Raw genomic sequence first — 13,264 nt, 5'->3', positions numbered from 1 at the left:
CTTTGGGCGTACCCAGCGTCCTCATAGAAACGAGGTGTACGACCCCTTACGCTGCGCGTACTGGGATTACGCCCCACGTAACTCCCAGTTTCAGACTTTAAGCTCTTGAGGTATTAAACAGTTAAGACCCACGTCCAACTTTTAGATCTGACCATTTCTAAGCCACTTAATCCATAAAGTCGGTGACTTTAAGCCTTTGCATGGCTGAAAAAGTCACTAGCACCAATAACATTCCATTTTCCAACTCTAAAAAGTCCATAATTCAAGCATGACCTTATAACAACGACCAAGATGGCATCTTTATGGATCTATAACACAAATATCACTGAAATAGGAGAGATCTAGGTCCATGGAGTACATTACACTCATAAAGTCTCCACCTTTGGGACTTTTAACCCTAAAAATGGTCCATGCAACATCAAACCAAATAAAGAGGAAAGTTTTGAACTTTATACCTCTAGATGAAGCTCCTTTCTCTGAATATCACAGATCCAAACTTGCACTTCAAGTACTGTCCTCCACAAGATCTTCTCCTTATTCTTCACTAACACACCAAGACACTTTTTGCCCCAAAACACACACACACTCACTAAGGACGATGGAAGGCTCTCTTTTAGGGTTTCACTCACTGATATGGAGGGTGAGAAATGAGCCTTAGCATCCTTTAAATAGTGCTCAAGAAAAACATTTAGGGTTTGCATCTGGACCCGTTACGCCTAGCGTAACCCTGGGTACGCCCAACTTACCCAAGTGAGTTCGTGTCTAAATTAAGCGCATGAGTACGCGCAACGTACTCCCCAGTACGCCCAACGTACTCATTTGCCACAAGAACTCTCTCAACGGACCGATCTTGACAACTTGACAAAATGCAAGGGTTAAATAGCTTTACCTGAATTTTGGGATGTTACAATTCTCCCCCAGTAGAACCAGACTTCGCCCTCGAAGTCTCATGCCGAAAACAATTCCGGATGCTGCTCCCGCATCTCTAACTCCAACTCCCAAGTTAGCCCGGACCCCCTCCGATGCTGCCACTGGACTTAAACTAGAGGCACCTCCTTGTTCCTCAGAACCTTGACCTTCCGGTCCAAGATCGCGATCGGTCTCTCAACATAATTCATCCCTGCGTCCACCTAGATATCATCCAATGGCACCACTGCCGACTCGTCGGCTATACACTTCCTCAGCTGAGACACATGGAAGGTATCATGAATCAGGCTCAACTCTGCAGGTAGCTCCAATCGATATGCTACCCTACCCACCCTCGCGAAACGGTCCAATGTACCGGGGCCCCAACTTGCCCCTTTTCCTAAATCAGATCACTCTTTTCCAAGGAGACACTTTCAGGAGTACAAAATCTCCAACCTGAAATTCGAGCTCGGATCGACGCCTATCCGCGTAACTCTTCAGGAGACTCTGGGCCGTCAGTAGCCTCTGTCTAACCTACTATATCTTCTATGTCATCTGAATCACTATCTTAGTGCTCCCCATCACTCGCTGCCCTACCTCTCCTTAGCAGATGGGAGTCCGACACCTCCTCCCATAAAACAACTCAAAGGGAGGCATACCAATGCTCGAATGGTGGCTGTTGTTATAGGAGAACTCAGCCAAAGGCAGATACGTGTCCCAACTCCCTCCGAAGTCCAGCACACATACCCAAAACATTTCCTTGAGCGTCTGAATCGTCCGCTCACTTTGTCCGTCCTTCTGTGGGTGGTAAGCGGTACTGAAATGCAACCTAGTACCCAACTCCTCATGAAACTTCTTCCAGAACCTGGAAGTGAAACGCACATCCTGATCTGACACAATCGAGATCGGTAAACCATGCCGCGATACCACCTCCCTCACATACACGTCTGCCAGCCTCTCTGTGGAAGACCTCTCATTGATCGCAAGAAAGTGAGCGCTCTTTGTCAGCCGGTCGACGATCACCCAAATTGCATCGACGCCTCTCGCAGTCCTCAACAATTTGGTGATAAAATCCATGGAAATCTGTTCCCATTTCCACTGGGGAACCTCAAGTGGCTGCAACTTTCCATGTGGACACTGGTGCTCGGCCTTAACCCTGCGACAGGTCAAACACCTCTCTACAAACCACGCCACATCCCTCTTCATACAGGGCCACCAATAGTCTCTTTTCAGGTCCAAATACATCTTAGTGGCCCCGGGATGGACCGAAAAACTCGACCTATGCGCCTCCTCCATCAAAATGGCACGTGCCCCACCCTTAAATGGCACCCAAATCCGGCCCTGGAAGGTCATAAGCCCCCGGCTGTCGGCAATGAAATCAAATATCTGACCTATCACCCGCTCTCGCTTGCGGTTCCCCGGTCCCATGGCCTCTACCTGGGCCTCCTGAGTGGTGTCCAACACCGGAGTCATCACTCTCAACCTCAGACAAACATCTCGCAAGGGGGCGCTCGCTGCCCTACGACTCAAGGCATCTGCTACCATGTTAGCCTTGCCCGTGTGATACAGGATCTCACACTCATAATCCTTTACCACGTCCAACCATCTTCGCTGACGCATGTTCAGGTTTGGATAATCCATCAGATACTTTAAGCTCTTGTGGTCCATGTATATGGTACACCGAACCCCATACAAATAGTGACGCCAAATCTTAAGGGCGAACACCATAGCCCCCAGCTCCATATCGTGAGTAGGATACCTCGTCTCATGAGGCTTCAGCTACCTCGACGCGTATGCTATCACATGCCCTCTCTACATCAGCATTGCACCCAGTCCCGATATTGACGCGTCACAACATACCACAAAGTCCTCCATTCCCTCCAAAAGGGCCAGCACTAGGGCTTCGCACAATTTCTGGCAAAGTGTCTCAAATGAGGCCTGCTACTCTAGGCCCCAACTGAAAGTCATGCCCTTCCGGGTCAATTTGGTGAGAGGAACAACAATCCTGGAGAAATCCTGGATGAATCTCCGATAATAACCAGCCAACCCCAGGAAACTCCTGATCTCCGAAGGGGATCTCGGCACCTCCCAACTCATCACTGCCTCAATCTTGGCCGACTCGACCAATAACTTATTTCGGTTGACGAGGTGTTTCAAGAACTGGACCTCTCGCAACCAGAAATCACACTTGCAGAACTTAGCGTAAAGCCTCTCCACCCTCAACACCCCGAGAATCTCTCTCAGATGTTCCTCATGCTGCTCTTTAGATCTCAAATAAACCAATATGTCATCGATGAACACGATCACCGAACGATCCAACATCGGCCTGCATACCCTGTTCATTAGATCCATGAACGCTGTCGGTGCATTGGTGAGCCCAAAAGGCATCACCACGAACTCGTAATGCCCATAACAAGTTCTGAACGCCATCTTTTGGATATCCTCATCCTGCACTCTCATCTGATAATACCCAGACCTCAGATCAATCTTGGAGAACCAAGATGCTCTGTCAAATTGAACGAACAGGTCATCGATCCTCGGTAAGGGATAACGGTTCTTGACCATCAACTTGTTCAACTCTCGGTAATCAATACACACCCGGTGTGAATCATCCTTCTTTTTGACAAAAAGGATCGGCGCTCCCCAAGGCGAGCTACTTGGTCTGATAAATCCCTTCCCCAGCAGCTCCTGGAGCTGTGAGGATAACTCTTGCATCTCGGCGGCACAAGGCGATAGGGTGCCTTAGCAATAGGCGCCGCTCCCGGAACTAAATCAATGCGAAACTCCACCTGCCTCTCGGGAGGCACACCCGGCAGCTCCTCGGGGAAAACATCGAGGAACTCTCGCACTATCGGTACCTCATCAACCAATTTTAGCCTCTCCGCTGCCACTCGTGTGTCCATCACATAGGCCACAAACCCTATACAACCTTACTGTAGACTCTGCCTCGCCCTAGCATCCGAACAAAATGCTGACTCAGGACGGGTACCCTCGCCGTACACCATAAGCACTCCCCCACTAGGGTCTCGTATCATCACCAACTGTCGCTCGCAGTCTATAACAGCCCCAAAACGGTTCAACCAATCCATGCCCACTATAACACAAACGTCCCCCATCACAATCGGAACCAGATCAATCGGGAATTCAACACCGAAGATCTCGAGTACACATCCCCGAATCACCTCAGTAGCATAAACCGCTCGCTCGTCAGCTATGGAAACCCGATGAGGTCGAATCAATTCCTCTCGACAAATACTGATATGGTGACTAAAAGCTAACGACACAAAAGATCGACTCGCACTCGAGTCAAAATAAATAGAGGAAAGAATACATACCTACGCATATCATAATATAAGAACAATATCTCAGACACAAAATAAATAGAGGAAAGAATACATACCAACCACAACGTCGGGTGTTGCGCGGACCTCCTATGCTGTCAACTGGAAGGCTCTCCCGCAAGCCTTCAGTGCCTCAGCCTTCGGTGGCCGAACCTCGGTAGCTCTAACAGCAGGTGCAGATCCCTGCGCTGATACCTGATGTAGCTGAGGGCACTCGGCCTTCCGATGGACGGTCTGGTTGCAATGAAAGCAAACCGAGAATCCCTTGGGGCAATCCCTCGCGTAATGGCCTTATTTCCCACACTTGTAACATACTCCAACTCTCCACGTCCCCTCGTGACTCTTGCCGTACTTTCCACAAGTGCGGCCCTTCGTACCCCCATATCTCGAATCAGCAGGCTTTGCCCGCTTGGCTACCAGCTGAGATTGTGCCGGTCGCCGATCCCTTCCCTAAGACTCCCCCTCCTCCCTGGCCCGAGTCTCTAGCTTGATCTCCCTTTTCCGAGCATTTTCCCGGAGTTCGGAAAATGTCCGGTAATTCGAGTTCACCACGAACTCACGGATATCTCTCTTGAGAACACTCAGATATCGACTCATGTAAGCCTACTCGGTAGACACCTGTTCAGGGCAAAACATCGCCCTCTCATGAAACTTCTGAGTAACCACAATAACTGAATAAGTAGCCTGCTTGAGGGTCAAAAACTCCTGAGCCAGTCGTTCCCTTTCCACAGGGGGAACGTACTCATCACGAAACATAGTGGTGAACCTGTCCCAGGTCACCGCAATAAGCTCAGCTGGGGTGAAATCGGCCGATACAAACTTCCACCAGTCCTTCGTCTTCAACGCAAACCGCACCCTCAAATGCTCCGGACACGAGCAAGTATAGAAACACCCCTCAACATCCATAATACATCTCATAGTAGTGATCGGATCCTGCGTCCCATCAAACTTTGGTGGCTTCGTGTTGCTGAAATCCCGGTACAGCAACGAATCGCCTCCCTGCGGTCTGGCAGCAGCGGTGGCCGCAGCAACAACAACATCAGTAAGAGCGGTATACCGCTCATCAAAAGTCTCGATCAACGTGGTCTTGATAGACCCGAACATCTATGGTATCTCAGCTCGTATGGCCGCAACCACTTCCTCATGAATCAACCGGTGGATCTCCTCATCACTGACACTGCTGCTCTCAGGTGTGTGCCGTGTCCCAACCATGGTGTCTCTGAAATACAACATAAAAACATCAGATACTCGTTCGAGCATACTCGTACTCGATAACGCAACCCTACTTGTCCCCTAGTATCCTAAGGATTCTTACTTGGACTGCTCACTGATCCGGTGTCTCTAGTAGTACGGGCCCTATACTACCGAACACACTGCATTAGTATTCACCCCAAGTCCTCCTCCTTGGATCCCAGATCACAAGTACTCTATTCTCGCTATTCATTGGTTACTCTCCAGAAGACCTCTCATAAGCTCCTCACTGCTACCTACTCACTCTCAAGGCATCTCATAGGAGCAGTGATCTCCTAGGCTAAGGCATCACAAATCAAGCCACTCTAGTCCTAATATGAATACCCAGCCTACTCTAGCATGCATAACATATCATAGCATATCTGAAAACACATCACGTAAGGGTATTTTGGGGATTCACCGTTCGGGCGCATATCATATCATAGCATATCATAGCCCAGCGTAACCCCATGTACGCCCAGCGTACCCAGGCGAGTCGGCGTCCAAATTAAGCGCATGAGTACGCGCAGCGTACTCCCCAGTACGCCCAGCTTACTCATTTGCCACAAGAACTCTCTCAAGGGACCAATCTTGACAACTTGACAAAATAGAAGGGTTAAATAGCTTTACCTGAATTTCGGGATGTTACAGAACAAGAGGTTAAAACAGCTAAAATAAGAGCTTTTATTAATATTATGCTTTTTAAAGGACTAAAAATGTAAATTTTAGCCTATAGGGCTTAAATTTGGGCTTTTCAGCTATTTAGGCCCAAATATGCGAAAAATCAAATTTAAGGGGGCTGAAATGGAAAGTTTTCTCTAAACAGGGGCTATAAACGTAAATGAACCTATTCCAGGGGTTAACATGGCCTTATTTATCAAAAAGGACTAAAATGCAAACATTTTGGATTTTCGGTTAAAAATGTAAAATTTTCGAAATTTGGGTCAAAATAGTAAAATTTTGTAAACAAAGGATTGAAAATGTTCAAAGTTTATAACTTGGGTTGAAACTCTATTTTAATAAATATTTTGGGCCGAAAATGCCAAGAGAATAAACTTAAGGACCAAAAATGTCAGTTTTCATTTAAAAAGGACTAAAAATGTCATTTTATTTAAAAGGGGCTGAAAATGTTACTTTTGGTGAAGAATGGGCTGAAATGACCAAATAAACATTTTGATCAGATATGTCAAGAATACAACAATTTCTAACTTATGGACACGAAGTATATATACATATATCGTTAAAACATAACGTCTTTATAAATCGAACATCGGGTGTTTTTGCTTCGTAAATAAGTAATCAAAGTAAAACGAATCCTATGTCACTAGTTATATAGACAAACAAATACATGATACGATAATTGGGCCCATTGTTCCCTATTTGTGCTTATTGGGCCTTCGTGACCTAATTTCATAATCTCTTGGACCCATTATAATTAAAATATGCTTAATGGGTCTTGGTGGCCCAGTTACGTGTTTTTTAGACCTCCATTAACTTTTAAATGCTATTGGGCCTCAGTGGCCCATTTGTATTACTAATGTGGTCCCAAACATTCATCACAAGCTTAATGGGTTTTAACGGGCTGTCGTATGCTCGAAGGCCTAGAATAAGATACATGACCTACAGTCCGTCATGGTCCTCACTCATGTTTGTTAGGCCCACTTAATAATCACAAAAACATTAAACAATTATGGACAAGGTTATTCATATTCATAGACTATCAGTTTGGATTTATTGAGAAACGTCGTTCAGCACCAACAAGTGTTTGGGCGTAACCTGTAGTTATAATCAGAGTCTCCCGGAGGGAGAGTGAGAGTTTGTTTATAGATCTATACGGGGGTGACTCCCCTACACCTAAGTTGTTCGCTACAGTTAGACTCGGCCAGTCTAGGATGACAAAACCTTGATCAAATCCGACATTTTCACAAATGCTAAGGCAGGCGAAATAGTCATCATCATGTATGGTTATAACGACTCACATCGAGATCCGTTACTCATTTCATTATCTGGGAAGGCGAATTCATATATAACGACTCACATCGAGATCCGTTACTCATTTCATTATCTGGGAAGGCGAATTCATATATAGTAAACGTACGAGAAATTATTCAATAATACAAAAATCGCCATACTATTTTAAAACGGAAAACATCGGGTTTTCCGGGGGTAACAACGGTATTTATTATAAACATATACTGTTTATACAATGATAAAATATGAAAGTTATTCATTTCTCATGTCTTAAATCACACACACATACACTTATGGGATCTTCGCAACATTTTTCATAAACAGTCTTTTTACAGAGAATATCGGATTTTATTGGTTTTACAAGCGACATAAACTACTTTACATCAAACATACTTATGAACTCACCAACATTATATATTTTGATCGTTTTCAAAATAACTTGTATTCTCAAGTAACCATTAGAACGAGAAAGCATCAAGTGTGTAATGAAAGTTTCTTTTGTGATATTGTTAAACATCAAACATTTAATATTTTGGGATTATGTAATATAAATAATGTACTTGATGTGAACAATGCCAGTTGTACTATGTAATGTTTGGTTATGAATGTGTTATGTTTCATGTATATTCATTGTAATGATATTTCAATTGATAGTCACGTCAGCCCCCAGACGTTTCCACCGTCTGGTTTAGGGGTGTGACACTTTATTATTTACTATTAATAAGCCTTATTAATACAAATATAAAAAAGAATGAATTTTACCACACTGAAAACAAAACGCAAAAGAATGAAAAAAAATAGAAAAAACGATATATAATTTAATATTTAAAAGTTCATATTGTTATGTCATGTATACTCTCGAAAAACGGCAATATCTTTTATTTTAAATGTAGTTCAATATTATTATATATAATATAACATATTTTACCTTTTCAATTCGAAATGAAACAAATAAAGTGGAAATTTATCATCTTAACATTATTCGTTAAATGAAAGTAATCGCCGTCCGCTGCTAAAGAAAGAGTAATGGAGGCAAATTACTATTTGCCGCCCGTCTAGAGACATCTGATCGCCGAAAGGAACAAATCACCGAAATGAAACAAGTCGAAAGAAACAAGATGACGACCGCTGAAATGACACTAAATTTCATTTGTAAATTAATAGCCAGAATGAAACAAATCGTCACCATCGCATCGTGGGTGTACGCTACTATTATATATATATATATATATATATATATATATATATATATATATATATATATATATTATCATATCTTAATATTTTAGACTTAATTGTGCTCATTATCAGGACAAAAGATACTTAATTTGCAATGTTTTGTGTATTAGTAGGAAAATACATGCTTGGATCAGAAAGGAAGAAAATTGGATGTTGGAAGCTAGGAACTTGGACTAAGGCGCAAAGAGGATGAAAAAATAAAGGACCACGACATGTGGAACCTCTCCACACCATGGCGAAGTGAAGATTCCTGATAAGTCTATGACTTGTCGGATGCACGATTTTTGCACCAACCAAGGCGTGGTGGCCATTAACCATGCTATGCTGCACTGATTTTTGGAAAATTATAAATGAATTGAATTATCTCACAAACCTATCTTACGTTGGAAGCTATTATTGACTTCTATCAGAGACAAACCTGGAAGGCTTTAAATTTCAAAATTCGATTACTAGCTGGATTTTTATATATCTAAGGAAACATTACTCCCTTTTACTTGATTACTTTGATTTGATTATGTCTTCTAAAGTAAACATTGTTTTTATATGTTTATTTTATGAAGTTAACGACTAACACCCTAACTTTCATTTAGACTAGATTGCTTCCTTATTTATGAGTTGATTTATGAATTGGATTATGCTAAGTTGAATATTTGTTATGTTAGTTTATTAAAGAACCTATCTATGTTTATGATAACTAATTTTTTGTTTATTGATCAGTTGAATTAAGTTTGCATGACCTGTCATTCTCAATTTACTTGAATCTTATGATCTTGTGATTTGCAAAATTGTAGGCCTAGTTTTTTGACCAAAAACCTATAATGAAATAGAAAAGTGGGTAAGTGAATGTAGGAGTTAATATATGAAGACCAATCATATATTTAATTGATTTTATTAAGAAAATAGATTAATCTGTTACAAATCTCACATAACTTGAACTGAACACTAGTAAACATTTTAGTTTATTCGTTTTATCACGGTATGAATTAATTTATTTGCTAAAGGATTAGGTTAGTGAACATTTATCTACTCACCTTCGGAATCAGTAATCAACGAAGCATTAATCTACTGCACTTCCATTAAGTCAACCATAATAGCTAGTATATCGAATCTATTTGTGTTATTCTATTTCCGATTAAGTATACTGCCTTAGGTATAATAGTTTGTTAAATTTAGTTGGTTAACAATAGCTTATAAGTCATGTGATACCTATAGTTCTTCTTATTGCAAAAATATAGTTCTTATGCCAAAATAGTGCTAGTTAATTCATAAGAACAAAATGATCATGAAAATATGCTTTGTAATAAGAAGTGGGGGATTACACAATTTTAAGCGAGGGGTCAATCTCAATAATAAATTTAAAGCTTAAGATGGAAGGAAGGTGAATGTATTCAACACAAGTCGATCTGAAAACTATTTTTGAAGAAAAACTAAAAGCACTGTAAAAAATCATGCCCACAATTATCTACTACGTGCCACGAATATTTGTCAAAACTGAAGATAGAGAACATAAAATCATGCCACATCTAATGAAATCATGCCACAATTTGATACTGCTGATGAATGCATGACTTTAAGAACAAATTATTGGTTCAAAGTGCCAAATCATGACCTAAAGCTATTTTCAAAGAGAGGAAATAAGGAATGTAGAGTTAAAACTGAAGAATAGCGCTTAAACGAATGAGTATTTAGCACGGACACAAGTTGAATACTTATTATTCACAAAAAGAAAGACGTATAGTACTAATTAGAAATTGAGAGAAGGCCCCAAGCAGAAGAAGAACCTCATGTTCGACCAACTCTAGCATCTTTTTGCAAATGAAAATTTTTTCAACTCTAGCATCTTTTTGCAAATGAAAATTTTTTCAACTCAGTTCATTCCATAATAGTTAAATGATGAAGATGCCAATGCTCACGTACACATATAAGATGCCAAAATCCCGCCAAAGAAGATGTCTGAATTACTTAAGTGTGGCCATTTGCTGAAAAAAAAAATACAAATTCCAGCTAATCCAACAAGTTTCAAATTTGAAGAAGTTTTCAAACAAACATTTTGTCCTCAAGTCAAATATCCACCACTTCACTTCTATCCCATGGAGTCCTTTCTAAAAGTCGTTCATTTTTATTAATTGTTTATTCGCAAAGGTACGAAGACATTATATTATTCGAAAAGGAACAAATATATTTTCTTATTGAAATTTGGGTATGCGATCGAACATGCAGAAATGCATATTATAATGTAAAGATGCATATATTAGGAAAATTGAGTTTAAATGCTAAATTATTTCTAAGAAAATAGTTCTTAAGTTGTGTTTAACCATTTTGGATATTATTTTTGTTCTTTTTAGAATTTCAAGTGAATTTTCAAATTGTAAAATCAGACGTTTGTTACGTTAGATACCTTAGAATTTTGCATAATCAACGTAACGTACCCCTTAAAATTTTATTAACCAACATAGAATAAGTTGGGTTTCCAAGTAAAAATAAAAGAAATGAAGTAAAGAAAACTTCCAAATATAAAATGTGAAATATCGAAGAAATTATATACTAGGTTACAACCCGTGGAAACTACGGGTCAAAAATTGAAAAACAGATTCATATTATTAATAAGAATTAAGTTTGTTTAGCAATATTTGTAATGATTATTTAAAATTCAAATTAATATAATTTTGTAAAAAAGTATATAAATTTGAATATATGTTAAATAGAAACGCAATCAATCCATCGAAAGTTAAATATGAAGATAACTAAAATACATCTTTGAATATGTGAATGATTTATGAAGTGTGAGGGCAAATCAATATTTTTTGTAATGGGGAGGAATCAAGAAACACCATGTAGCGTCTATTAAAGTCTGAAAATGAAATATCAAAACAAACTGAATATTATGGATTACAATGCTATATAAAGAATAAATTATTTAAAAAAAATGTTACAAAAAAACAGAAAAAAACATAATTGTTAGAATTTAATGGGTAAGAAGCAGTTATAAATTCCTAAAAACTTCCTTATACACAACATTTGAAGTTTTGTTTGTAAGTCTACCATCGTTATCTAAAATTAACAATTTCAGTCCTTCTCTACTTTGAACTCTAGATAAGGCAACATACAGTTGTCCATATGAAAAAACAGGATCCTTGAGATACATACCAACCTTTGATAACGATTGCCCCTGACTTTTATTAATTGTCATTGCAAAACATACAGCCAATGGAAATTGTCTTCTTTGAAATTTGAAAGGAATTTTTTTTTTCAGATGGACTTAAAGACATTGTTGGAATAAATGTTTGCTTTCCGATATTAGTTCCAGATATTATAATTGCCTCAATAACACGTTTTCCAAGAGATTTCACTTGTAGTCTAGTGACGTTACATAATCCATTTTTCTGATCAATATTTCTTAGTAACATAACTGGAACACCGACTTTTAGAATTAACTTGTGATTTGGCAAACCTGATACCTTAAGACCATTTAAAATATCCGAGGAGTATAAATTGGGATCAAACTGATCATGAATAAACTCGGATTGGCAAAGAGTATCTGAACTTAAATATTCTACTTCTTCTCCGGGACACAATGCTAACAAACGATCATTGATTTGTTGGACAACTTCATTTTTTGGAGCTAGTATAGCTCTTTCTTGAAAATAACTCGTACCGTTGAAGTTTTCCAAGATTGAAGGATATACAAACTCAATTAATGAACCTATAGGATCATGTGGATCACTAATCAGAATATCATCCGGAACATCAATAATCGTTTCACCATCGTTCAAACCACCAAATTTTCCTTCTCCTATGTCCAAAAGCCAGTTTGCAAAATTTTGTATTTTTCGAATATCAGATGGATCCTTTCCAACGGTTAGTCTCATGTTTTTGTTAATCTATGGACTTTGCATTGTTGCCATATATATGAAGAGCTTAAAGAAGCATTAACGATATTTTGTCTGCTACCTCCTTGAACAACAGGTAGAATCTGCCTGAAGTCTCCTCCAAAAACAATCGCTTTCCCTCCAAATGGAATATCTGAGTTGGTAGACTTATCAAACTTACATACATCTCTCAGAGCTCGACCTAAAGCTTCAAATGCATGTTTGTGGACCATAGGTGCTTCATCCCAAATAATCAATGAGCTTTTTCTTACTAATCTGCCGAGTTCACTATCAGGCGGTATCTTACAAACAGAATACTCGGTAAGATTCAACGGAATTATAAACCGAGAGTGTGCTATCCTACCTCCAGGCAATAATAAAGATGCAATACCACTTGAAGCAACATTTAAAACTATATCACCATTACATCTAATTGCTGCAAATAACGTCTTCCAAAGAAAGGTTTTGCCTGTTCCACCATATCCATAAACAAAAAACACACCTCCTTTATTATCATTGACTGTAGTCATGATATCAAGAAAAATATTGCGTTGCTCGTTTGTTAATGCATGAAACATACTATCAAACTCTTTCTTTAAAAGCATTATGTCATACTCCAGCTCCTCCATGATAAGTCGATTTGTTGAAGAAGAAACTGTGTCGGAATCAGAGTAAGGCATTTGTTTATAATTTTTAAGACTCGTGTTG

At 39.7% G+C, this 13,264-nt stretch overlaps 2 protein-coding genes across 2 annotated transcripts; both read right to left on the bottom strand.

Annotated features, from left to right (window-relative positions):
* Positions 1–11,576: 11,576 nt before the first annotated feature.
* Positions 11,577–12,556, bottom strand: LOC145060116 (uncharacterized). The gene is made up of 2 exons (XM_079007839.1): positions 11,890–12,556; positions 11,577–11,584 (listed from the first exon to the last, which is right to left on the bottom strand). Exons 1-2 carry the CDS (start codon positions 12,554–12,556, stop codon positions 11,577–11,579), a joined length of 675 nt encoding a protein of 224 aa, XP_078863965.1.
* On the bottom strand, positions 12,553–13,236 carry LOC145060115 (uncharacterized). Its single transcript, XM_079007838.1, has one exon. It carries the CDS (start codon positions 13,234–13,236, stop codon positions 12,553–12,555), a length of 684 nt encoding a protein of 227 aa, XP_078863964.1.
* Positions 13,237–13,264: the final 28 nt, after the last annotated feature.

This window comes from Lactuca serriola, chromosome 6 (assembly GCF_051521515.1).
Source record: "Lactuca serriola cultivar US96UC23 chromosome 6, Lser_US96UC23_V15, whole genome shotgun sequence".
In the NCBI taxonomy this organism is placed as follows: Eukaryota; Viridiplantae; Streptophyta; class Magnoliopsida; order Asterales; family Asteraceae; genus Lactuca; species Lactuca serriola.
This window is presented reverse-complemented; position numbering and strand designations above follow the sequence as displayed.